The sequence below is a fragment of the Wyeomyia smithii genome, chromosome 3, assembly GCF_029784165.1.
Source record: "Wyeomyia smithii strain HCP4-BCI-WySm-NY-G18 chromosome 3, ASM2978416v1, whole genome shotgun sequence".
Classification (NCBI taxonomy): Eukaryota; Metazoa; Arthropoda; class Insecta; order Diptera; family Culicidae; genus Wyeomyia; species Wyeomyia smithii.
In genome coordinates this window covers 36,880,821-36,908,816 of record NC_073696.1, presented here as the reverse complement: position 1 = coordinate 36,908,816, position 27,996 = coordinate 36,880,821, and the positions used below count along the sequence as shown (strand labels likewise).

General features: G+C 38.4%; 2 protein-coding genes and 1 long non-coding RNA gene across 18 annotated transcripts in view; 1 reads left to right on the top strand and 2 right to left on the bottom strand.

Moving 5' to 3' along the window:
- LOC129730492 (uncharacterized) overlaps positions 1–4,800 on the top strand; it is a 79,382-nt gene extending 74,582 nt beyond the window's left edge. For all 7 annotated transcript variants that reach the window (XM_055689859.1, XM_055689857.1, XM_055689855.1 and 4 more), the window contains one exon: positions 962–4,800. In XM_055689859.1, coding sequence (XP_055545834.1) covers positions 962–2,705 — 1,744 coding nt within the window. In that variant the 3' untranslated portion in view covers positions 2,706–4,800. The remainder of the gene's footprint in view (positions 1–961) is intronic.
- Positions 4,088–5,447, bottom strand: LOC129730494 (uncharacterized). The gene is made up of 3 exons (XR_008728862.1): positions 5,138–5,447; positions 4,932–5,085; positions 4,088–4,868 (listed from the first exon to the last, which is right to left on the bottom strand). It is a non-coding gene; the product is annotated as an uncharacterized LOC129730494 (long non-coding RNA).
- A 968-nt stretch (positions 5,448–6,415) lies between these two features.
- On the bottom strand, positions 6,416–26,127 carry LOC129727588 (mitochondrial carrier protein Rim2). 10 transcript variants are annotated; one of them, XR_008728558.1, is made up of 7 exons: positions 25,278–26,127; positions 11,128–11,380; positions 10,088–10,287; positions 9,740–10,013; positions 9,410–9,685; positions 9,094–9,360; positions 8,204–8,750 (listed from the first exon to the last, which is right to left on the bottom strand). XR_008728558.1 is itself a non-coding variant. In XM_055685561.1 (6 exons), exons 1-6 carry the CDS (start codon positions 25,322–25,324, stop codon positions 8,013–8,015), a joined length of 1,116 nt encoding a protein of 371 aa, XP_055541536.1. In that variant the 5' UTR covers positions 25,325–26,127; the 3' UTR covers positions 6,416–8,012. The 10 variants fall into 10 exon arrangements, 1 of the variants encoding a protein (XP_055541536.1); XR_008728561.1 differs by having other exon boundaries at positions 9,211–9,360; XR_008728559.1 differs by having other exon boundaries at positions 9,094–9,368; positions 9,423–9,685.
- Positions 26,128–27,996: the final 1,869 nt, after the last annotated feature.

The following is a 27,996-nucleotide window of genomic DNA, read 5'->3' as shown; positions in this document are numbered from 1 at the left end:
ATTTTAAAATCATTGCTGGAAAAGTAAAATAATACTTCAAGTGGCAAATAGCGATTTTTTTTTTCAAATAAAAAACAACATATAAACAAAACATTACAACTGTATACGAAAGAAATGAAAAAAAAAATAAAGTAACTTTTTTGTATATTAAAACAACCAAATAACAGAAGCAACTGATAAAAAAAAAATGAAAATAAATAATCCACAATACTGTTGAACGTAAACAGGAAATGTTTTAAATTTCAAGGCTAATATTAAAAAATTTGGTAGAACACATACGAAATTGGGAGAACTATACTGCCCATAAATTCTTAACAGTCCCATGTGATTTTAATGGAAGATTCTCACTGAAAAAGAACATTGAAAGTTTGAAAAAGCGACACATGTTTAAGCCAATAATTTTTGTGTGACAATATGTGTGCGTTGCATTGAACAGACGCGTTACCAGCTGCATGAACAGGTAGAACATGTTAGTGAATCGCCACTGGAGATTTGTTAACAATCTATTGCTTCGTTAGTAGTGATTTGATTATAATGCCATTGCCATGCCTAACATATGATATTTGTACTCTGTTTCATGGAATAGTGTCAGATATTTGTTGCTACAACTATTTAGTCATAGCATATTTGTAGTGATTTAGCCGTTATCACAAGCACAGTCATCCCATGCATCAAAACTGCAATGCTTTATAAATCTATGTTATTTTCTTCGAACTTTTTGTTTTAAGACGAACATAGAGTAGCACTTCACTTAAACAATGGTTGTCACATAGCAAATCATCACAGTTAACATCTCAAAAAAAATAGCTTCATCAACTACATTTCGACTTCCTATCGATGAGAGTGCTCATCGCTGAGTGAAATGATATCAGCTTATGTTGTGTTTTTCTTGTCTCTTTTCTTTTATCTGGTTCATCGTTTGTTGCAATTAATGAAAAATTCAACAACATTATAACCATAGTGACGTAGAATCCTCCGATCTGTCTAGTAGTGATTCCGAAGATCTGTTAGATGAAATAGTTATAGCGTCAGCCCGTATCGACGAACCCGCCCATTACGATCCACTCAGCTCGCCGATACATTACTGTGACAATAGCGTTCACTCGGACGATAACAGCAATAGTAATACAATCATTCGTATAGATTCGATCGAGTCCGAGGGTGCGACGTCGTCGTCCACTGGCTCGATACAGCCGCAGCAGTTGAATCCATCATCGGCGTACAAAAATCTGAAGTCCCGTCGCATGGAATACAGCCGCCGGGGAATGATTCTTGGGCTCAGCAATCCTTCGCAAGACTCCGCCTTTGGTTCGATGACCGACGGCGAGTCGTCTCGGGCGTCCAGCTTTAAACTCAGTAGCTTTGCATCGATGAACTCACCGATCGACGAGGGAGTTGAAGATTTGCTAGCGGAAGGCGGTACCGATACGCTAGCGACTACCATGGCAGGCCTCAAATATATAGATTCGACCGGTTCGTCCCCTTGTCACGATCTACACGCCAGCAATTCGCTTAAAGAAACTCAACCCGGTTCATCCTCTTCCCGTGATATTTCCCCGAACCATTCGGCTCGCTACTTGGAACCTCCAAAACTTGTTATTAACAATCATTCATCGTCGACCACGAACGCCTCACTGTGTTACACTTCTTCACCACTCCGTAAATGTGCCACAACCGAAGTATTCTCACAAAAGTACAGGGTGTCTTCGTTTGAAGACATGTCCTATTCATCTCGTATGGCCAATAAATCTATTAAAAACAGCAGTCAGAAAATTTTTCGTTCATTCGAAGAAGAAAGACGCATCGACTCTGCATTCATGCCTATCGATACCACGTGCTCTAGTATTAGCAGTCGCGTCAGCCAGCAACGGCAGCAACAACAAACTAAATCACGTCACCAATCATCCAGTCAATTACATCATCAGCTGTCATTACCACCGATGCTGACTCCTACGTCGCCCAAGCAACTAGTGAGTCCCGCGCAATACAATCATCTGCTAACGAAGAAGAAAAATGCTTCGTTCCAGAATCTTCAGAGCATAACCGCAGCTCGAGAAAAAACCTGCCAGTGGCGAACCAAAATGATCAAATCGAACGAATGTCTATTCGAAACTTCCTTCAATCTGTCCCCGTCATTACCGGCCCCACATGAGATAGAACGATTGCTTAGCCACGGAAACTCAACCAACGAACTTTCAACAATATCTCCGTCGGCGACGCAAACAGAAACCGAACGCTTCATCTTGACTCCGGAACCTATCGCAACACACCCCAGACGGTCACGTGCGGATCGACAACAGCTGTTCAGCTTGGCGAAATTTAAACACAGTACTATACTGGATAGCATATCGTTGGACGATTTCTCCGAAGAGGACAAAAGACCAACTACGAGTAGTATATCGAACAGTTCCACTAAAAGCTACTCGTCGAACGATCGAACTGAGCTGAACGCACGGAAGCTGGACAATTCGTCTACGGATGATACCAGTGATCAGGATAGTAGCAGCGTTACGGAGTCCTTGCTAAAATCGCCAATACAACAACGAAGATCGAGTTGCAGCAGTGCGACTGAAGCTCGCAAATACTTGGACGATAACGTAGGAAGTGACGGGGGCTTCGGTAGCGGAAACGAGGAAAAGACGCCTCTTCTTGACGCGATGGAACTGTCGCCTATTTCTCCTACTGAGTCGGAACAAATGTTGTGATAATATAATAGTTTTGTAAACTATTTTTCTAACAGTTTTAATTCTGTTCAATTTGAAGTGCTAGTTTAGAGATACTGAAACAAAAATAAAACAATATAACATTAAAAAGTAACAAGCGCGTAAAAAAAGGTGTTCTATCATCCAATTTCGGCTAGAAATTCGGAGGAAAAAATCACGAGAACGATACAGGTTTTTTGAACGTGTAGTAAAATATTCCCTAATCGAGGAGCTGCGAAATTTTCCATCGCAGCTGAATCGTTGATCTAAGAAAATAGTAGCTCAATTTTATAACCCCTTCAATAGCAAACATCTAGGATCGCTTTGAAAATATTCTCTTGAATAGCCTAACCATGATTCAATCTCTCAAGTACAACTCTTTAGCGAAAACTGTTATATTCGGAACAAAAATAAGAGCATTCTAATGATAATACCAGAACTTCATTAACTTTTTTGAGGCGACAATTCAAGCGGAAGGGAAACATGTTCGAACTGAATGCTTCAGCAAAAGTGGTAGCCAATAATACAAACACCTGACACTTACACGAATGTCAATCAACTACAGTAAAATCAGTATTCAAACAATAAATAAAATGATAAAGGAATGAGAGCGTTTCTTTTAGCGTAAGTCTATATTTGTTTAAAGAAAATAAAATCTATAGTTGTTAGAGGTATACCGAGCAAACTGTCCAGTGATGATGTTTCTATATATACATAGGATATATCGCGTAAAATGTAAACAAACGAAGGAATAAATATGATTAAACATAAGTTAGACGACAAATTGGACAAGTGGTCGATTGTTATCATTTTCTTAGTCTATTGTTCAGATCCAAATAGCCATTAGTGGTGAGCATAGAACGCAACCTTCGTTTTTTACCATCAAATCGAATCGAAAGTGACACTGTCAACGAATGATTGCATAAAATTGTTTGGCCCTCAAAAAATCTAACGAAACATCTTATTCAGTAACTGTTTCAGATGTTATTTTTCTTGTTCATGCTGAAGTTTAAAAATATTCTAAAATTACTCTGTCTGTTATGCCCAAATTGTTGCAAATTGGTTTTCGAGAAATTTTCAATCAATCGACTTTCGGAAGCAACATGAACTACACTTTTAACCATTGTAGCGCTGAAAAACAACCTGAAACCGTCCCAATATGATCAATTACTTAATCACTTCGAATGTATCTATAAATATTTTTATTCATTGAACAAGTTGTCACTGTTTTTGTAATACGAACGATGTTCCATTACACCAACCAAACTAACCATACACTAAACCCCGGTTGTGTAGATTGATTTTGTAAAGTTAAACCAAACAGAATATAAAACTAGTGTCGTATGATGTTGATGAGAATGGTTTTAAAGGTTTTAACTTACACAAACACACACAAACACATCTAAAGATAAAAAAGACTGCGGTCTTTTCCCAAATAGAGGCCATCAAGATACCGTACGACATTTACACGACTATTTATTTCCGGGTCCAAACTACATGGAAAAGGATACATGTATAAAAATAGATACGATAAAACGAGCCAAAAGACAGTAACTCAACTGAGACGGTTGCTCTTGAGAAACCAAACGATATTCAAAGTGAGTCAGAATTTACAGACGACACATATTCATATAAAACACTTTCCGCCAGTAAAAAAAAGCACTAGCACTAGCCCGTAAGTGCATCAGAAGCATGCAATAGATCTAATAAATTTAAAAATAACTGCAAATCCAGACTCTCCGAGCTTGACGTTTAATGCAATAAGAGATAAAATTGTCATCCTGCAGCAGGTGTACCATTTCAAACTTCAGAAGTTCCCTCACAATTAAACAGACCAGTGATCCTTAACACTGCTAGAGATTGTAACCTAGAAAGATAGCTAACTTACACACATCGAATAGACACATCTGACTCCAAAGTCGTTGGAGATGATCTATTGACAAAACATCATTCCATATAATACTCGTTGAAAGGTTCTTTCGACAAAAGCGAATTTTCCGTGTAACCCAGTACATACTTCAGAATTGATTGCAAATCATATCAGCAGCAGCAAGAAATAACATAGCAATAATAATAAAAACAGAAATCTTTAAGCCCATCTTCGTACTTTTTCCTCGATCCGAAATGTACATAGGTAATCTTGTGTCTGATTGACAGGGTAAGTTTCTGAAAATTCAGAAAGCAACCAGGTGAATGACAAAACTGTAGAGTAGATAATTTTCTACATACCTCTGTTATTGTAAACGGTTTCGTTCCCTTTTTGAAATAGCAATCCTTCATCGTCCTACCTACAGAAGTTGAAAATCGACGAAAATACTTTTCATTATGGCAATTCCAAAAATTTAGAAATTATCCTCGACTGTTACTGCACTGTTGTCATAACCTATAATATCACAATATTTCATATACCGAACGAAACCATTTGAATTACATACCTTTGACGCTAATTAACAGTCTGGTTAGGTACTCAAAAATCGAAATGATTTGATCCTGGTCCGTCCACTGCATACTAGAAAAGCTTGAGCTTACGTTACGTCAATCGGCCAGATCTTATTTTTCGGGCTTATTCTTTTTTCTCGCAATTTTGTATTTTTTAAATACCCAATTTAAATCAGCTTCGCCTTTGTATCTATCCTGCAGCGCATCTAAAGCACAATCACACATCATTATTGATTTCACTGGCATAAAACAACCAATCTGCTTGAGAAGCCGTAAAACTGTTTTTTTTTTTCACAACCTACTTGATCGTAAAATTTTAAGCGTCCGTATGCAGATGTTTCTTCCGAATCTTGAGCAGGATTGCATGCTTGCGTTTGGGGTGCTAGAGAAACAACAGAAAAAGGGGGTTAATTATTTTTTGAAGTTTCCGAACCGTCTACAATGGGTTGAAGCATCTACACATATTAAAAAATATCTTTTGATATCTCTTTGATTATGAAAAATTTTGAAGTTCAGGATTTCTCTCTATATAAAATTAAAAAAAGGGTTGAAATTTTTTTTATTATTTCATATATTATTTCGTAAAATAAGTGCATTATAGTACTTCCGACTATTTTGTCGAACTAGAAATAATATTGTTGCAGTAATATTTCTGTTGGTTTTAAGCGTTATTCTATTTGTTTTGTTTTTTTTTTCTTTTTTTTTCAATCGACGACTTTTTTCAATATAGTACACTAAATAGCCTACCTATATATTTTTCAAACAGTACAATACCAATGTGGGCATGTGAAAAATGTTTACTGCTCTATGTTCAAATCCTCGTTGTATAATAATCCGTTAGATAAATTTAATATACCCACTACAAAACATACCATTCATTGTACGGTAAAGGCAGGTTACCAAAAAAACCGACATGTCATAATTAAAATTCCTTCATGCCTTTCACGGCCTAATAACCTGCCGCTTTCGTGCGCTTTACGTTGTTCGTTTGATGAATCGCTGTCACAACTATTGCTTATTATGAATAACTGTTGTGTTTGTTTGTGTGCTATTTTCTTGTCAGTTCAATGGAAACTAACAGTTACATGTCTTTTTTGGTTTAGGGGTTGTTAAATAATTTTGTGACTGAGGCATTATGACAATGTTTTGGCTGTTTCGAGAATTGTTGCGTTTTCCACTAAAAGGTCGTTAGACTCTGTTTCGTTATTGAATGTGCTGTTTGTAGGGTTATCTGATAAAGTGACATTTGACAAAGGTGCTCTTCACGGTGTACACTAGTTTCTGGATTATTTGATAAATGATGAGGAGCTACACACTTTTCATAAACGTTCGTTATTTGTGTATTTCATACAGTCCTAAAACTAATTTACTATTTGAAGTTATTTTTCGAAACAATATGTATATGCGTATGTACCCACTGTAAGCTTCTGTTTGAGAAAAAGACCAAATAAACCCCTTATTCAATTGTATACACTACATACATAATTACAGATCACAGCATCTAATAGTTGTCCAGTCGCCAAAAAGATTGTGAATTGATCAAAAGAATTGAAATGCACAAACATATTACCCTCCACAAAACCTCTCTATGCAACTTCCGCTGATGAACAGCTATTTTTCACGAGTGAAGTACTGTAAATATATGCGTAAAAAGATTCGTTTAAAGTATACATATTGCACTGAGGGTAGCAGACGTATTTGGAGGTTACAGACAACGAAACATGCGACTATTGGACGACCAAGACGTTTCCAGTCCTTGTATTGTATTATCTATCTACTAAAAATATGAGGTTTGATATTATTTACATTTAAAACGAAACCAAACTAATCCTTTGGCAAATTCAAAGTCTAGGGTAATACGTCCTGTTTTTTTTTTTTTTTTGTTATTTTCTTTTTTCACATGGAAAGTTTCATAGCAGAAGCCTTACATACGTTGAATCCTGTATCACTCGATAGTTTGCTAAGAGTTGCAACCCATCGACTGACACAAGCGTACATACTCGCTTCTGAACAAATATGTCCAGCGCCAGATCAAATTATATACGTTGTGAATCCTAATTGAATCGGAAACCCTAGAAATGCTATTCTGCGTTGATGGCAGATATTGTGCTTCCTTACATAGATTTGCTTGTCCCTAGATTTAGTTTAATTTGGCTTGTCGGGAGCTGCATATGCGCTCTTGAACTTAAACTCTACCTATTTGTACTCGAGCGTCTGAAAAAGCGAACTGAAGTTTGTACTAAAAAAATTAATATAATTTCTTTATCAACTTCGTGCTTTTCACCAAACGATTAAAGGGTTCAAAATAACAGAAAACAGTTCGGGATTGACTTACTGTTTCTCCGTCGGTAACACTAAAGTATATTAAAGATTAGGCAAAAAAAAAATTTCCGTAAAACCGAAAAATGAATGCAAAATATAGTAAATAATAGTAAATAATAGTTGCTGAAACAATAACACATTCAGTCTCTCAGTCATTCAAGATTTGTAATCTTTTCTTAAGCTACAAGATTTTTCTTCTTCTTCGAATATTAGGGGCTCGTTTTTCTCCTACTGCTGCATCGAAAAATATAACCAATCTAGTATAAATATTTTTAACATGGTTTTTACAAATCAACGAAAGATTAAACAAATATGGACACCACATCTCAACTACTACTATTGTAACTCAGCCAGTCTCTCTCTTCTTTCAACGCATAGATCTTACAGATCTATGAAGAAATCACATATACAATGTACAACAAACGCCGATTCACGTTCCTCGGCAGCTCTGGTTTCATCATGAAACAGTAGTGCAGCTAAGGCAGGAAAACGATGACTAGCTTTACCGCCTACACAACTTTGGTCGACGGTTTGGCCGCAGTCCCGCTCTCAGTTGCCCACCATCAGACTGCTGGGATTCATCTGGTTCGAAAGTACATATACCACAGCTTCGTAGGTCGCCATCATGATAGCGGTGTTTGGAATCTGGCGCACCAATTGTGTACCGAGACCACTGCAATACAAATTGAGATTAGTGGAGAATGTACACAATGTCGTTTTTGTGCTTTACTTACCGATAAAGTCCAGCCTTGCCTTCCTCCTTCCACACAGTAAAAATTGTCTGCCAGAAACTGCGATACTTGTTTCCTTCTTCGCGTAGTCTGGTCCTAGCAACTTCGTGTGGATAGGCTACTATGGAGGCAATCGTCTTCGAGGTTGCACCGGCTGCCATGAACTCGAGGAAATCTCGAGATGTTTTATCATCTCCAGGACGTGTGTGGCGCAGTTCGGTCTAGAGTGAGCGGGCGCAAGGAGAACCGAAAGTTGGTGCATTAGTACGGTTAGACGTTCTTAGTGCAATCCGTATTTACAACGAACTAATGACGGCTGGTTCATCGGAAGGAACAAACGATCGAGAGACGTTTGTTCCTTGCGCGAGATGTCGTTACTGTTGTACATTGTGGTGTACACGAGTAAATGCTTTTTTTAGATGAAAATGGTAACAAATAAAATGAAGACTCATACTAGATGCGGACTCGTTTTGGTTCCGCGGACAACTCTCCCTACAGACAGATGAAGGGCGAGAGGCGAGCGACGGCGATTTCGTGAATATGCATGTGTCTGAGACTAAAAAATATGAAAAGAATACACATACGAGAAATTTAGCGAATCAAATTGGGCATGTTGCTGGTTGCGGTTTGGGTTAAGGGTACACATACGTGCATGTGTTTGATCTTTTTCTCTTGGAATCGTGACAGATACAGACATTTTATGAGCATGATCGAGAGAAGAATCTAGGTTCCATACGCAATAGACTAGTGATAATGATTATAGTTTAGTTGACAGTTTTAAATTAACCGAAACAAATATATTTTTTTATGAAAGACGTTGTTTCTATAACAAGACACAAAGGAAAAAGATCAAGGGAAACACATCAACAGTCCCTTTTCTTTCAGGTCGACTTTCTTACTTAGCAGAGTTCGCCTGCCCATACGCGAGCAACATGCGTAGTTCTTTTCAGTTCATATGATCGATAGTGAATTTGCGTGCGACAGGCCTATGGCCGATCCCAACAGATACAACATACACACACATAGACGGGCACGGCCACGGTAAAGGACACAGGTACACCCAGAGAGCTGCTTCCTCGATTATATGCCTCCCTCGGTATTGTCGTTCCAGGCTTCCACTCGCAGAGCTACTCAGCGGGCAAATGGCAGGGGTACATGCATGATACCTACAAAACTATGACTGTGTTTACGAGAATTTTATGTTTAGCAAATTACCATCGTCTCTTACGACTGGTTCCGTTACGACTAATCGCACGGCGACAGTTGCTGACGGCTCAGGAAACCAAGTTTTAAGGAAAAAACAGTTCCACGGCTCAGAAGCTCGTACAGAATTTGCTTTTCCGGTCAAAAACGCGATCTCTCATCTAACACTCTTTTTTTTATTTTTACTCTAGATGAGGTGATCATTTTTGTTTGTGTGAATGTGATTGTGACAACACAGACGCACACAACGGACAATGTTAGGATTAGCAAAGAAGCGAATACACACAACTATAAATAAAAGATGTTGGTTAAAATATGCAGGACTCCTTCAGGGATACATACCAGTTTTTTCTTCAGCGCCTCGTAGATGACGAAATGGATCACTGTCTCTGAGATTCCAAAGTAGCTGGCGGTTATGCCCTTGTAGAAGCCTCGCAATCCCTGACTCGCATAGATTCGTTTCACGCACTCGGACACAGTCATCTTACCGTTGGCGTTGTAGTCCAGCTGCAGACGCGTTTTGACGAACCAGATTGGATTGGTGAGCGAGGCTGATACAAATCCGGCACAGGAGGCACTCATGATGTGCACCAGTGGCGAGTTGGTCGGGATAATGCTGTTGATGGAAGGAATAAAAATGATAACTGTTAGGTGGGGACGGTTGCACACCACCGATGTTATATAACTTACCTAACAGCATTCAGTGCGTTCTTGGCTTTCGAGTACGCACAAAAGTAGATGGCACGGGATGGAGCAACGCCGACAATGTTCGGTCCCAGGCCTTTGAACAAAGCGCGCGAACCCTCGGTTTGGACAATATGTTTCAAGCAGTGCCAAATGGAGATCGACTGCACCGACGTGGAAATACCACACTGTGGGATAGCAAGGACCTGACATTTAGGGAAGAAGCCCGGAGGGATGGAGAGAATTTATCAGTCAATTTGCACTAGGTTATGATGGAGATGAAGTGTTATGCTCGGTAAAATGATCGATTGCTGTTTTAATCGGACACAATTGCAAAATTGCCCATGACGTAAATCTATTGGTCTGAATAGAAGCAAAAATTAAACATCTAAAAACTCAAGCAGTTCGGAAATCTACGAATTCAGTGCTAATGAAGCGTCAGAGAGAGAGAGTCAAATTGACGCAAGTTCCACTATCAGTGAAAATGAACATTCTAGGAGCACATCATGCACCATGAAGTTCAGCCGACCGACCAGTTCGATCCTTGGCTTAACCGGTTTCTGCAACCAGATCAGGCACAATCGGGCACACAAAGGTTATCAGTATTCTCCAATATACGACCAGCAACGTGTGCACTGCAATCGACACTGTCTGTGTGTGAGAGAGTCGTTTGCCGAGATTTCTAGTATTTCAGAAAGTAATCACCGGCTTATCAATTCAAAACCCGGTTTAAATCTGGTAAACAACAACGTGCTCATCATCATTGAACATGATGCGTATTAGGATCATAAAGTAATACCAACAATTGTTCATCCGTTGAATCGGTTTGATTCGGTTCGAACGAATGTAAGTTGTCGCGTTTGCGCTAGTTCGTTAGTACTTCAATTAGTAAAAGCTCATTTGTCGTGTGTTCATATTTACCAAAACAATTGATACCGTTCGTGTCTAACATCTTATCAGGCCCCTTGGGAATGATTTCGAAATGATGGTATGATTACGTGTCAGCTGAAAGCGTGATTGGTTTACATTCTGTGAACACTACTTACCGATGGACGTCGGCGACTTAGTATCGAACTGGCACATACTCGCTGTCTGGAATGGCTATGAGCGTGATGGTGGTCAACGTTGGAACCACTGTGGTTACGCAGATGATGGTCCGGGCCGGCAGTCGTCAGCTTACCAGCGTCCGCTGCGATGCGGGCGGGTACACTGTGGATAAACGAGGCAGACGAACTTTGCAGGCGCGTTTTGACCACTTCCAGCGGACATGTTACTACTGCACCAGCGGTACCTGCGATACTGTAAAGAAAAAAAACGAATTTGGATTTTAAATTTTGATGTCGTAACATATATAATTAGGATATCTTAGAATTAGCAGCCGAAATTCGAGCTTGAAAGAAAGTGTGCATCCTGACTAATTAACTAATTAACGTCGTTAGTACGAAATAGATAACATCAGCCATCTCGAACCAACAAAACGAAAATAACGTCCCGAAACATAAACAAAAATACATTTTCGACCAGACGCTGCTGATGTACTAATGATAAATTAGTGAGTACGAAACACTCATTTTAGCTACTGTTTCTATTAGATTCAAAAAATCAAAGAATTAAGAGTTAAATTAGCTTTTTAAAAAAGCGCTCATTCCTGAATAAAATGGTACAGAAGTCGAGCCAAATGCTATTTTGAAATATGACGACGCACTGCATAAACACACAACAGTTGGAAATAAATTAAATGCCACCTCCTATAAATAAATTCGCATTATTTCTCGGCTGGCGCATTCTAATGTTGTTTACGTTTAGTTGCGTACCACCCGCTGCAGTCCTACTTTTACGATGGAAGTTACTCGATCTAAATCCCTTGAGATATTATTTAAGTTAAAAAAAAAAACTCAAAACAATTAGATATAGATACGAGTGGAATTTTCCTCCTTTTTATGTATTTTTTAAATCCCAATACTGCGTATACCATAAACACGCGTCCACGAGTAACTGCACATCCTTCGCCTGTATTTGTCTTGCCTTTTGACACAAGCGCCATAACAAGAAGATTACGATCTGTGCCGTACTATGGCGCATCGTCTGCTGCCACTATTGCTGATCATGCGTCGATCACGTGTAGTAAGCCGGTTTCATTTTCGCGAACACGATCGGTGGACTTTGCCCTCGTCCGATTCGGTCGCGCTTTGTATATGTACGTATCCAACAGCAGACGATGCAAGGAGAATCAAAATGCAATAAATTTATCTTCCTTTTTTTTAATACCGAGCTGTTTAATTATTTCAGGGCTGCTGTGAGTTCCTGTTCCCAGCGCGATTTGTATAGTTAACTAGAGTCGATCAATAATTGAGGCACAAAGGTCATAAACCAATAAAAAATCAATTTCGCTCATAAAGCCTCTGACACAATCTTGTTGCAAATCTATTTTTATACCATCATTGTTTAGATTTATGAATTTTTTCTTATGCAAAGTCGAGAACCGCAGGCAACGCGTCACGATTAGTGAAGAAAATGAAATGATTTTGAGCTGATTGTTTTTTCATCTTGAGTTGTGCACATCATGAAGTGCACAGTTCATGACTAAAATTGTATCCTCTCAATACGTAATAAAATGTTGGTGCCTTGGTCACTCGGAGATGACAAATACAACAGTTGACTACATACAGCAAGCGTTGCCAGGTCATTTTTTCAAAAATCTGGAAAAGGCAAAATAAAAATCTGGAAAAAATCTGGCAGTCATTTCGTGGAGTGAAAGGTTAATTTTCCGAATAAAAGTCTTGGGGTACGCAAAATTTGAGGTGACAAAATTGCAAAATTTCGCGCTAAAATTGAAGTGATGACCTTTTTGCGGAACAGAGAAAATAAAATCTGGATAAAATCTGGATCATCCGTGAAAAATCTGGATAATTGAACATCAAAGCTGTCTACCTGGATACATGTTCAAAAATCTGGATAATCCAGCTAAATCTGGATACCTGGCAACGCTGCATACAGCTCTGAGAATAGAGTGATGCGCGTTGCTCCGTTGTAATTCTCTCTTCGTACGTGGCGCATCGTAGGAAAAAAAACGATAGCAACAAACAAAAGAATAATTGAGAGCAGGGATGCCACATGTACAGATTAATCTGTATTTTACAGATTTTTGGCCGAAGTAACGGTACAGAATCTGTATATACAGATATACAGATTTTCGTCGAAAAGTACAGATTTACAGATTTTCCGAAATTGACATTGATTTTTAAAAACAATCCAAATTTTATTTCATTAAACATTGAGCAAATTGAACATATTTTCAACTCCTCACACGTTGTAAGCTAAAAATTTTGTTTATGTACCATAAAAACTTAAAAAATACAAAGTACAAGTGTTTAAACAATACAGATTTTTTTTACAGATATTTTTGTTCCAGATACAGATGCTCAGATTTTTTCAAGGGAAAACACAGATTTAAATGTGGCAACCCTGATTGAGAGTCCCATAAATGTTGGTTGGATTGCATCTCGCATCGCAGTGACGCAGCAGCGATGATGCGGTGCGGTGATGATGGGAGGGAGAGTAAGTAGTTCGGAAGGTATTTTTTTCAGCAGGTTTTCTATAGCAGCCAAACAGATACCAAAATGTGCTATGTTTGTCACCGAGAAATCATACGTTTGTTGTATTGCGTTGCGATTTCGTCAATGACATTACTCACTAGTTTTTGTTATGATTAGTGAATGGAATATTTTCCTCATACTAATTTGGGTAGTAACATTATGGAAGAGTGAGAGGGGATGGAGTTTTGAAAATCTTTGAATAATGCTTGACTTGCTTTTGAACTGGTTTTGGATGCATTATTGCAGATTTTGATACTGCATTTTCACGTTTCAGTGCTGCGATTTTCAGGTTTTAGTGCTGTATGCCAATTGTGTTGAACCGAATATATTTGTACAGAAGTACAGAAATAACACCGAGAGGTAAAATAAGGCTTCTTTAGCAAAATCTTTAGCAAAAATTTGTAGAGGTTTGTAGAATTATCATTCTTATTAAACATATGCTGGCAACGACATTTTTATTATCACTGGACTTGTTTATTCATACTAAATTCAACAAGGAACTTGGAATATAAGCATAACAACTCTGATCTTTTTTTCCCTTCCTTTTCAATTTTCTATATTTCTGAGTACAAACGACATAAAGTATTTACAGATCAAATTTGTAACGGCTAATTTAACAAACATATTTACCCTAGTAGAAATGTTATGCAACTTAAATCCAAACAAAATATGGCAAGTGTTTTTTACGTCTAATGCCTGATTAATACCTGATAAAATCTGCAATATTTTGCAAATCATTAAAACTTTTTCTATCTTTCACAACAGTTCGAAAAACATAGAGGAGAAACAATTGGTATAATAAAAAGCTCATCGAAGCTTTTTTCCTGATTGGTCTGATTTCAATTAGTCGAATGTTCGCGGAATACCAGTTCAAGAAACACTAGTTAGGGCCAACAATAGTGGTCTTAAAAGGCTTCGCGCTCATTCCACGGCCATCCGACCGAAAAGCATTGCCACAACGATTATAAGGTTAGTTTCAGAGCTATATGCTCTGTACTGAAAACAGTTACAGTTTGAACCTTTGTTTTTATTTGTTTTGTAAATATTCGAACTGTTATTAAAATTTGTATACACTTGTAACAGTAAGGAAAAAATTCTTAATACATATTTAGAAGAAATTTGTTTTGTAAGTTCTCCGTACGTCACAACTGAATCAGTTGTAACACACCCTGTTGACACAGTGCGGTTCGATGGTTCGATTTTGGTAACATATTTATTCGCTTTCATTGACCACAGGGGGTTTGTTTCTGAAAAGTTGGTTGGGTTTGTAACGACAGATGTTGTTTGGCCATAATGGGTCAAGTAGGAGAAACATGCTGTTAGTGATAAATCAAACGGGCCCGTAACACCAAAATTGCACAAAAGCTTGAAAACTCCGAAATTCAAAGAGTAGTAAATCTAGAATTTGTTTATATTAAAATGTTAATCTGACTTAACACCAACTAATTATATGTAAGGAATTACCCATCGTGAAAAAGTTGAAGAGGTTGTTTATTAGATACGACCGCAGAGTTAACCTAGAATACGACAGCCTGTCTTAAGTCAATGTTTTTCTTGCAATAGGTTTGGGAATACACTCAATGGGGTTAATCAATTTAATGGTCTCTCTGTTCCAGATGACGTTTACCTCTAGAGACGGCACCGGTAACGACAAAGAACAACAGCAGAAGCTATGTGCAGCTAAGCAGTTTCACTTGACGCCATATCTAAAACAAGAATGAAATTGTATTGTTTTGTGGCTGTCTTTTGTATCAAGTTACACTGAGAAAGCTTAATTTAGGCAGTGGCTACGATGAGGGCCAATAGTGCATTCCCGGTAACCTAGGTTTAATACGACCAATTTTCTGCAGTTTGCAGTAGCGTAGATAATTTTAAAACTGATCGCTGCAAATAGTAGGACTTGAGCGAAAAATTATGTGATTCAGGTTCACTGGCGCAAACATTCTTCAAAAAAATGTTAAAATACACTCAGTAAACTTTGAGGCTTAGCTGAAGTCAAAAGTGGTTAATAATGTTTGTCAATGCCATTTATTGACAACTGAATTTTTTTTTGACATGGCAAATTTTTGATTTAGTTCTGAATGATTTACTGTGTAAAATCAACATGAGATGATTTATTTGAAACTATATATGATAATATTTATTGCTATACTGCTAGTCACGCACGCTATATAGCTAGCCACGCACGCTGTAGATATGCACACACGCTATATAGCTAGCCACGCACGCTATAAACATGCACAGGCATGTTATAGACATGCACAGACACGCTATAGACAAGCACAGAAACTATATAACCATGCACACGCAACCCACGCACGCTATAGACATGCACGCGCTATATAGCTAGCCACGCACGCTAGCGACACACGCTGTAAATATTCACACACGTTATATATGTGCACACACCCTATATATATACACCCTGGAAGATGGTGGCTTCTCAAACCACCTGGCGGCGGAGTCTCATTTAATTTCTGGCTGTATTCACCCAACGATATCTGAATTGAATTACCACTGGTGGGGTCCAACTCAGATCAAAAGGGAGCCGAACTGAAAAAGTTAGGTTCTGCAGCTAACCACTACCGCTGTTGCCCGCTGTTGCTCCACGCCGCGTTTGCCCACTGCCATCGCTGCTACTGTCCTCCGCTGCTGCCTGCTGCTAGTAAACTGAGATTGCTTGAGGAGAAGCAGTCTCTTATATAGCCCAACGAGTGCATTCCTGGCTAACTAGGTACTCCATTCTGTCGTCCTTTTTAGGGAAAGGCAGCAAGCAACCAATCAAAGGTCGACATTTACGTTTCGACAAGGTTCAACAATTTTCAATAGTATAATAGTTCGAACAGTCAGATTACAATTTTCTGCATTTGGACGGTTGCTTAAATGATTTTCCAATCGATTGCTGCAAAAATGACGGAAATCGGTTGAAAACTGACTGAGTTTAGAACGTTTGAAATTGGACAATTTTCGTGACGCTCTCCATGTTTTCGGTTTTCGAAATTGGATCCCTGTATTGAAGTTGAACCCCTATATATGTTGCCGTAAGACGTATTCTACGTCAAAAAATCAATTTTGTCAATGATCAAGGAACAACTTTATTTGAAATAAAAAAGTCTCTCTCTCGCTCGGGGAAAACTAATAGTGTCAGAAGGATCGTAGCTCTAGCCCCGCAATTGTCCTGTACACTCAACAGTTGGCTGCGAAGTCTGTGTATAACAAACAGAAGTTCAAATTTCAAGACGGAATGTAGCACCAAGGCATTGCTTTACATTATCAATACACAAAATTAAAAATTGTTAAAAAAGTTGTTTAAGTTAATATTTCCGAAATCTCATTTTTTGTTATGAAAACACTATAAACGGTTAGCTAAATATTTGTTGTCTGATCATGGCAAACTAAGAGAGAAAAAGTTACGATGGCAGTTCGTAACGTTAATGACTTTTGGCCGATAGCTACAATTTTCCACCACCGTGCATCGGAAATTGCCATTCTCCGCCACAAACATTTGCCGAACTTTTTCGGATACATTATTTTTTCTAAGCCCTTTATCCATCTTGACGCCTTATACCGACAAAAGCTTCTAACCAACTAGCAATTTGCACTTGCGCTTGCACCTACCAGCTACCACCAAAAAAAAAAACCCGTTGAGTTGAGTGAGAGTAGGAAAACACAAACTCTCTTTCTTGAAAAAAAATCCCCATCATTGATTAAATTTTTACGATCCAATTTCTCTTATTCATTACTATTGTTCATAACGCGACTAACTTTATATTCTCAGCTGTGCACATAGAGAATAACATATATTGCGTGCTCCCACGATGAAAAGTACATCGTAAGAAGGAAGGCGGAGAGAGTGCACCAGTAACGATTTTTTTTATATGGAGCTCTTTTGTGATCTTCGTTATTCACCTACCATGGAGGCAGGGCTGCCAATGTTCTAGTTTGAACTGGATTCCTCCAGTTTTTTTCAAGTGATTCAGTCAAACAGTTTATTCCCAAAATCGTCCAGTTTTTTCAGGTATTTGCCAGTTTTATCCAGTTTTTCATTCACTCGAGCTCCGATTGGTTTTCAGAAATATTTTTAAAACGTAAATTTTGTAGATTGATTAATTATTATGACAATTCCTAACCGAATTTTCAATATACTATCTTCTCGCACGAAACACGGTCGAATATAAGACTGCATGACATGGTTGAGATAAAACCAAACAAATAGATTTTAATAGACCATAAAAAAAATCTATTTATTTTCTGTTGCGTAGTAGTTAAAAAAATGTTGGAGGAATTAGATACCAAAAGATGGCGAAGTCAGAAGTAATTGAAATTTAAACTTCACTGATGTAACGGAAGGAAATGTTTAAATGTTAATACTTTTGTTAAAGATAAAAGTAAATGAAAAAGCTCTATTTTCTTAATTTAGATAGATTGATTGCGTAATTTTAAATTTTGCCGCTGTTAGAGGAAATTTTTTAGTCCGTAATTTTAACAAAATGTAAGCCCAAAACAAAACAGTTCTGATTAAAATGAGTATTTTTTTGCGAGAAGTTATCTCTTTAGATGCTGTACCCAAAACTGACACTGGATTCAATCCCCATAACAGAATAGCTCCCTCATAATCATTTTTTTCCTTTTTTAAAATTTATTCGGGATCCAGTTTTCCCCAGTTTTTTCTTCAGGCTTTTTCCAGTTAAATCGAAAATTTTATTGGCAACTCTGCATGGAGGTCTGTTTGCAAATGTGCGAAGAATAAGAATAACTCGCACACTGACGACGATGTCAACGCATCATAGGCTTGGTTTATACGTATTCATTAGTCGCTAGAAGCGATTTTTTTCCATCGGTGACTCACGATCAGGGTTGCCACATTTAAATCTGTGTTTTCCCTTGAAAAAATCTGAGCATCTGTATCTGAAACAAAAATATCTGTAAAAAAAATCTGTATTGTTTAAACATAAAGAACTTTGTATTTTTTTTAGTTTTTATGGTACATAAACAAAATTTTTAGCTTAAAACGTGTGAGGAGTTGAAAATATGTTCAATTTGCTTAATATTTAATGAAATAAAATTTGGAGGGTTTATAAAAATTAATGTAAATTTCGAAAAATCTGTAAATCTGTACTTTTCGACGAAAATCTGTATATCTGTATATGCAGATTCTGTACCGTTACTTCGGCCAAAAATCTGTAAAATACAGATTAATCTGTACATGTGGCATCCCTGCTCACGATCGCGTTAGCTTTCAGCACTGCTTGTGTATATAAGAATGTGGGTTTTTTTTACAAATACCAGTCTCGCCGACGTTCGCCACCGAGAGAAAAAGTGGCCAAGTCGGTAAACGAAAGTAGCATTGCTAATTTTTCAAGTTTACGTTTGCTTGTGTTTAGTACATATACTAATATTGATACCCGCGAAGAAGGTTTCCACTTCGTTTACAGTATTAGCACGTAGGATCACGTTTTTAACTCATGGTAGACTTGCAGAATTTATTGCATGTTGAACTAAATAAATTAAAAATTTCGATGTTATTCGCATTATGGAAGGGTAAAACTATAATTACCATCAGTCGCAAAACCATTTCGTGGGAATTGATCCCGGAAAATAAAATGCAATCATTGTATTACAACACACCAAATTTAAAAAAATCGTCATTTTTTTTCTCTATTCTACTGTACAATTGTTGACGTCAATCCACCAGAGATACCGCTATAACCAAACTTGCAAAATGCTATGGCATTACGTACGGCGTAGGTCTTCTCGGATCATCACCCGACCAGATTACCAACCAGTTTCAGTTCAGGCGTAAAAATCGGGTGATCCTGGAGTGATTTAAAAAAATGAAATTGGCGCCCTGAGAGAAAACAAGCCTCCAACAATTGCTGCTTGATACCCGATGACATGAACCGCAGCACCAAGTTCTACAGTTGTTTGTGAAGCTGCTACGGTTGTTATCAAATCATTACTTTTAATTCTGAGAGGCCTACGGTTGCAGGTCAGCTCTCGGGCATAGTGATAAGTTCAGTTCGGACCGGAATATTTGATAGGCAGTGGCTATTTGCGCCGTTACAAGCTTCATATTAGCACAATTTAAATGATACCAGTATTAAAAAAAACCACTGAAATCAGTGGAACCTTTGCGATTAATTTGACTCGACTCGCTCGGGCGGGTTTTTTTACAACGCACAAACGCGATTTGCGCGTGCAGGAAATGTCGCAGCCCTCAATGGTAGTGCAAAAAAAGTCTTATTTGTTGAAATCATTCGCATAAGCTTGTTAGATTCGACATCCCTCAGATGGATCGCCAATTAACTGGTTTTCCGCAGAAAATGCTTCAAATATGTAACGCTCATTTATAGGGCGTTAATTGGTATCATCAATAACGATGAGCGGAATTTTTCCGATTTTTTTGCTGTATAATTTTGCGCAGTTATATTAGACTTGTTTCGATGATTTATACGAATGACTTGAACCGTAAGTCATCTATCTATCTCAAGCCCCCCGTCAAAGCTCTGTGATTTTCGCGAACCACGTACTCGTATCACCACCAGCAAAAAACCACATCCGCTGCTGGTTCAGAGCACAGAGGGAAAGAGGGAAACACGCCTCTTCGGCGAAATCTGCTTCGTATTGCGAGCAGCGGTGTTATCAGCGCTCATTATAAGTCAAGGTGCCCACTCAGGGCGAGCCAGCTAGCAGTACAACAATCTTCGGGTCATTTCTTGGCGATAAGTCCGGTTACAACTGGTAGTGACAGAAAACCCCGTAGTACGTTATTATGTGGCATCTATCTATTCGGGGTTTTTCATTAGCACCATCCTATTAAAAGCAGTTTGATTAAAATCAAAATGCGTGCTACGCGTCGTGTGCCTAAGAAAAAGCGCAATTTTTTTTGCCATATCTTGTTTGACGAACTAATTTGAACCCTTTTGAGTGTTGATTTGCTCCAAAAAGTGAATGGTGGCGTTGCTCGTGACCAACCGAGGGGATAGAAATATACTCAAACAATGAATGCTCCTGCTGAATCTCATCGGTATGACCATTTTCGATAAAAAAATCCAAGTTGCTATCCTCCCGATTTTGTTTAGTTAAAATAAAATTGTCTGATACTAAAATAACTCTGTTAAATAATCTCCAAGATTCTGCTTTCCCTAGTTTTGGGATCCTGTTTTCCTAAATTCTGGTTCCTATTTCTTCCCGAGACGTATATTTTATAATTTCCGAATTCTGTCTTGAAGTTATGCAATTCGTTTCTTTGAGAAATCGCTCGTTTCGCGGGATCCACGTCTTCCTGTCTTTCATAAGTTTCGGAGCTCTGCTTTTTGCGACCTCCGGGATTTCGCCATTAGTAGGAAAGATTCTTTCTTTTCTATCCTCTAGCTAGTTCTGACTTTTCGACTCTTGGATTTTTTGCGGGTTTCAATTCGCCTTCTCATAATTTTGCCCAATAGAATATTCATCCTTTTGAATTCTGTCTCATACGTCTAAAGTGTTTGTTTCCAATTCTGCTCCTTTCTAAAACATACATCGGCAGTTCAAAGAAAAAAAAAACTAGCATATTCTTTGCAATTCGTAATTTGTACCCTTCATGGTTCTTGCAAAATAACGTGATTCAACTCTTGGTATTTTGATTTTCCGTTGTCAACCTTCACAATTTGCAGGAAAAAAAACCTAGTAGTGTACTCAAGTTGTTTTTCAATCTGAAAAATAAGAAGCCGAAGTAAACCGCCATCTTTGAAGACATGGCCTTCCCATTGAGGTAAATAATTAGTGTATAATGTTTGCTATTTCGGGAGTGATTCAACATTCCAATCCTGTTACTTGTGACATCGGCTGTGCAGTATGCACTTTGTAGTCGCGATTTAGCAAAGTGGCGAAATGCTGTTCATATTAAGCTGAATCATCATGAGTTGGTAAGTCGGATCAAACCAGATTAACCTTTGTAGCAATCTGCACACGAAGCTGGATGATTACATTCATAACAATAATTAAAAGATAATGTGCTTCCTCGTGGGTCTCGAAAGTGACCCTCGATTTTACTGATATCTTATCTGAATTTATTGTCTGAGAGAGCAAAAAAACAGTGTATATGTACCTTCAAATGATAGCGAAACCACTACAGAGTGATGCGTAGAATGTGGCCACGCTTGCGGCGAGTGATTCTATCGTTACGTTCCTACTGCTGTTGTTATTCCCGGTAATAAATCTTTTATGTCATTCGACAGACGGTGAAAGCAACCCAAAACAACTGCGCGAACAAGGCCGTGCACCGAACGAATTCGCACAGCACAGCTAAACAAATGTGAGATATAAAAATATTTGATCGATGCAAATGATAGCAAAGACGATTTCGGTTGCTATTTTTACTTGTCGGCAAAGGACATGTCTGTTCCGGGCTTCAGAAGCCATTTCAATGAGCAATTTACTTGTACATAACCAGCGTTTGGGTCGATTGGCATTGAATCAATTGATTGTCATCATCCTGCAGCTGTAGCAAGAGACCACACTTAAGGTGAAACGGGATTGTGGCCTTTTCCTATACAATTTTGAGGTTAGAGTTCTTTTTACTTCTGTATTTTGATCGTAAAAAATTCGGCTTCCACTAAATAAACAGCACTCAAATTGCTACTTCAGGCATGCAACAGTTGTGAAAACAATTGATCAATGTTTCATGTACGTAGTTTTCATAAATCAAGAAAAAATTAGATTGCAAAATTCGAGTTGATCGCGACCACGTCCCGTTTCACCTTAAGCAAAAATATTTTCGAATTTCAATATCAATGCTCGTAAACTTTTCAATAAAAAAGCATTCGGATTGCTGTAATGTTCAGCGTGAAAAACATGCCTATCAGAGCAGTGCATACCGGTTGAAGTTCACCTCTGGTCATTGCAATGATAGTCGGATCACGCTTAGCCCACCTAGCGGATTAGAATGTTCTACGGTTGCAACTGCAAACAAAAGCAAGCCGTCGTTCTTATCAAGCGTCATTAGGAATGGCTCGAAGTGACGTTTGGTCTCACAAACCGGCTACGTGATTCCGAACAAACAAGGCGTCTGTCCGGTTGAATCTCGACTTGTTGCGAACTATTTTTAGCCTAATCAAGTTGAACTCGGGGCATCAGGACTGTGTATTGAGTGCACACGATGATGAATTGGTTTTATTTTTGGTGTCACAAGGATTCGAGGTTGCGTAAGTGAAGTACGAAAAAAACATGATATTGTATTTTAATATCCGTCTGGACTTTAGATCTAATAAAGCCTCGAAATGCCGAAACAATTGAAAGACAACCTTTTTTTTTTGATAAGATATCGCACCAAATATGATGTACAGACTATCACGAGCTCGTATGAATTACTTTAAGAAATCTTACCGTACGGACTGCGAATTTCTTATCAGCAACAAGAAGATTTAATATTTTGTTTAATTTGTAAAACATTAAGTCAATATCTTATGTGTGAACTGGAATGGAGTACGGACAGCAAATTCAACATAGTTGCACTTCAGCTAGACCCACTACTATGTATTGCGAGCTCCGCAAAGTGCTACAGGGCTAGAAGTAGACAAGATACCGCCGTAAGACCCGTTTCCAAACTCGTTTAGAGCGAGGCTTCACATATTGGCCAGCTATGCATGCTAGCTCTCAACAGCCACACCGCGCTGTTGTAGCGAACTGAGACTCACAACAAAAAAGAAAGTTTCATTTATAACCTCCATGATAATAGAGAGCCAGACGCGTTGGCCAATACGCTCATCAGAACTGAATGGAAAATTCCATTCATGGGTCGGATTTACTCGGCTGACGTTGCGGGGCGCCGCGATAAGGCGATTTTAATATTTTCAGGACATGAAATTACGCGATTCAATCACCACGATGCTCCTTACGATGTATAGTATAGGCGTTAAGCGATTGTATTAAAGCTCGGATAATATGGAAAGGGCATCACAGGCAATTTGATTATTTTTTCGGTAATTTATGAATACTAACTTTATCAGTAGCAAAAAGGTTACTAGTACACAGAAGTGACGTGAATTCCCAATCACTTTTGGTTGAAATGGAATTTTACAGAGAAGAAATAAATAAAACAACAAAAAATAATTATTTCTTCCTACATTTGGAGCTTTTCAGTGAAAGACCGGCGTGAATTCGCACAGTAGTGTTGGTTACCCCCATGCTAATATCCCTGAATGATGCAAACTCGCTTTATCGAGAATAAAGCACAGAAAATAGTTAATATGCAGACAACTTCGTCAATAAAACATCACGCATTCGACGAACTACTCGCCACTTCTCAACCCACAGGTTTAGGGGCGAGTTCCTCACTTCCACGTCCGTCAGTCTATGCTTGCCCTCTAAGCACATGTATATAAGCTCGAAAATAAAAGCAGCTATTTTTAGACGGCACCGAACCACGGTAAACCATTACGAGGTTAGTTTCGTAGTGCGGTTTAATGCAGTTCGAAGCTCGTTTCTGGTTTGTAGTTGCGCGACGTGTTATCAGACTAATTGTTTTGTAGACTGTCTGTATAAATAAATACGTCGCCATTGCTTTCCTTGCTGACACCTTGCCGTCACACTATTTACATCATGGCCGGTTTTTACTAGTCATAGTGAACAAGTTTGAATATCGCGATGCAACTGCACCTCACGTGATAACATGAATGAGGAAGAAGGCATCCAGTTTCGAGTTTTCTCTGAAAAATGTTTGGAGTGGAGTTATGATTCCAAATAACTGTTGGATGAATAGAATATTCCCGAAAACTCTGAAACGTCAAAGAACAGCTCCCGTAACAAATTTATGAGTGCACTGAAAAGACTAGACAAACGACTGCTCACCTCTCTATTGACAATATAGTTTGCCACAAAAAATAATACTTCAAGATCAAGGTCAACAAACAATTACGCCGCAAAATATTGTGCGCTTGTTCTCTGCATTGCCTCCTTCAATCTGGATAAAGGAGGAAGGTGCTCCCGTCACCATGAACTAATTTTGCTAGTTAAATATGTGAGCATTTAACATCACACTTGGTGAGTTCATTACAAAATAATGTGCGGGAGTACAGTACAAGTCGCATTTGCAGTCATGTTAAACTGCTGTAATGCAATGGCAAGACAAGATTCTAAAAATAGAATAGTCGTTAGTGAGAACACTTCACACTATTCTGTGTTGACTGACTGGGCATTGACCGAATGTATCACACATTGCGATATTCACAATTTAATCCTCTTCTTTCGGTTTCTAATCGTAAACAATTAAAAGGTTGTTGAATTGGCTGCATATTCTTCATTATTTATAGGCTTTTTTCATTGCGGTTCGTTCATCTTACTCTAGCGGTAACTAGTACGATACCCGACAAGTAGCGGCAGTGGCTACGTGAGGTACGACACGTAAGCATAGCTGTAGGGAGGGCAGAGGACATACACCTCTACAATGGTATTTGTGAGCAAGAAAGCATGGATATTGAGATTTTCTCGAAGCAGATGTACACTGTAAATAATTAGAATTTCAAATCTTTAGATAAAATTCTTGCAAGCCAAAATCTAAACCTTTAACATTACATTTCGTTATTTTATTGATTTGGAACAAAATCAGTAGTTCAACTTACCCTCCAGCAAACAGATGAATAAAAGTATCTCGTTCTCGCTGTGTCATACTTCGTAGCGGGTTTAAAATTATGCTTCGCTCCTTTTACCGTGTATCGTCAAGTGAAACTTAAAGCACACAACTACACTCACAGTTATGCTTATATCTAAAATTTACTGTTCCCAACAATAATGCTTTTAAAGCCGTCCTTCTTCGAATGATTTTCCCAACCTGGTATGTTGCGATTTCTCTATTATTTACGTTTCTGGTTATTTGTTGCCAAAGCACATCGAACGAGTCCAATTTCAACACCTCAGAGTCACATTTCCTTGCACAGAAACAATTTCGCAAGTTGGACGATTTTTCTATCTCAACCGTTTCGCTTATTGCGACGAAACTACGAGGCAATTGCTAGCGCTCCTGCTCCCCGCAGTCCCAATCCAAGTTACGAGCGCAGTGATGTAATCACAGAAGAGGTTGTGATTGCCGCTGGTTCTTACACCGGTTCCTCGATTTCTGCCTGGTTATGTTTTATACTAGTAAATGGCAAATAATAACACTTAACTAGGACTAACTCTACGAACCGGAGCCCTTTTGTCACTCGTCTCTTCTGTTTACGCACAGAGCAAGTACGGAACCGTCGAAAACCCGGATGAAAACTGATGTGAATTTCCCAGCGCTAGCTATTTTATAACTATTGCTCCACTATCTCGTATGATGGCAATAACTCTATTAATCTGGTAAAGTGTCACTAGTTCGCGTTGAGTTCTAGTCTTTGATTCACTCTTAGCACAAATTTTGGAAAAATATGATTGCAAAACTGCACAATTACACTCCAAACTGAATGGTGGTTAGTCGTTGACTGAAACACGAACAAAACCGCACTTGAAAGAAGGCAAAATCGTCGATCGACCGCGAGGACGATAATCGACAAAGTTGTGAGCAGAGATGCCAGCATCGCAGATATGTTGGTACCTGTTCATTTTTTTTGGACATGTACTCGGGTGCTTTTTTGCCTCAAAATTCACCAGCTTATTCTTGATTTGTTTCATCAAAGTCGTGCTAAAGATTAAAAATTCTTCATGATTGGACTAAGTAAACTTCTATATGCTTATACTGATCGCAACGCTCATTACTCATTTTTTACAAAAATTACACTGGTCGACAAAAGCGAAAAGAAGTTGCCCTAAAGCTCCAACTGGAAACAATAGAGCTTTTAATGTGAGATTTCAGCAATACAGACGTGTAACCGTATAAAATCGATTTGTTTCCAATCAAGAAACCAATTGATGATCGATTACGAAAATTATTTCACTAGTAAATTCTAGTTCATTCATGTTGTCTTCATTAAAAACCATTGTTCCAGAGGATAAACCAGCCCAATGTTATCGCGCCATGCTTCAAGGGCGAACATCTCAACGTATGTGTAAACGAGATAGCATATAACCGCCACTTTTCATACACCTTTATCTGTTAGCTGACAGTTGGCACAAATGAGTTTGAGCTCATGGACATGAGTTAATTTTCATTCACTGTTACTTGGTATAGGGATAACAATAGACCATTTTATGAGACGTTTCTGAACTCTGTCAAAACAGCAGATAGACTCAAAGTTTATCTTATGCGGTATATATCCAGTAGGTGTCGCACAAGTTTGTAAGAACCATAATTTTCTTAAAATTTTGTACGGTACGTCTGTTTGTCTGTGATCATAGCTTTTTAACCATTCGTGCCCCTAGTAAATAAAATTTTTTCAGAGACTTAAATGAGTTTTCTCGTAAGAAAACGTAGAAGCATCAAACCCGACAAGCAATTACTCTGCAGCCTTTGGAAGCACTTCAACATTCACTAGGGGCACCAAAATTCACAAAAATGGTTGAAAAGTTATAATCACAAAGAAACAGACGTGCCACTCGATGACAATTTCACTGTCCAGAAAAATAACGATTAAGTTGAAGTTTTGATCAACGAGTCGACGTTAGCGTCCTTTATGAGCGCTAACGTTGACTCGGACCACTACCTGGTGATGGTTAAGATGCGCCCAAAACTCTCCGTTGTTAAAAACTTTCTTCTCTACTTAATCTTAATCATAAAACTGAAAAACAATGAATCGGCTCGGGAGGATGAGCAGCAGAGCATATAAAGATGGGCCCGAAAAAGCTGGCACCTGTTTGCACTGGCTGATTGCAAGAATTTGGGATACAGAACATCTACCAAAGGAGTGGAAGTGTCATCACGTCATCACGGCTAATTGCGACATCGAGCTAGATACGTTTGAAACGGAGCTTCGCATGACCATGCCTACGCATGTTTCGTTCGCGCATGTATCCCGTATTATCCTTAGCGTTGGTTAGGCCGTTACAAATTTATTTTCATTTTATGTCGACCCCCCCCCCCCCTCAAAAATTTTGAATATTGGAAGGGGAAGAAAAAAAAGCACAAACCGTTTTGTTCATTTTATTGGTTTTCCGACAGCATAAATGCTTAATTTAGCAACAAACAAGTCCAGTGACAGCGAGAGTGTCGTCATAACCCTAGTAACAACATTGGTTTTATCAAAGTTTTATAGCGCTTAATACAGCCAAAACAGCGTTATAAAACTTTGATAAAATCAAAATTGTTTCTTGGGAAGGCAAGCGAAATAAATAATAATAATTATAAAGTGTTATTTTTCAAAATTTATTTGAGTGCAGGTTACAAACGTCATAACTTGCACACGACCTTTGATCAAAGAAATTTCT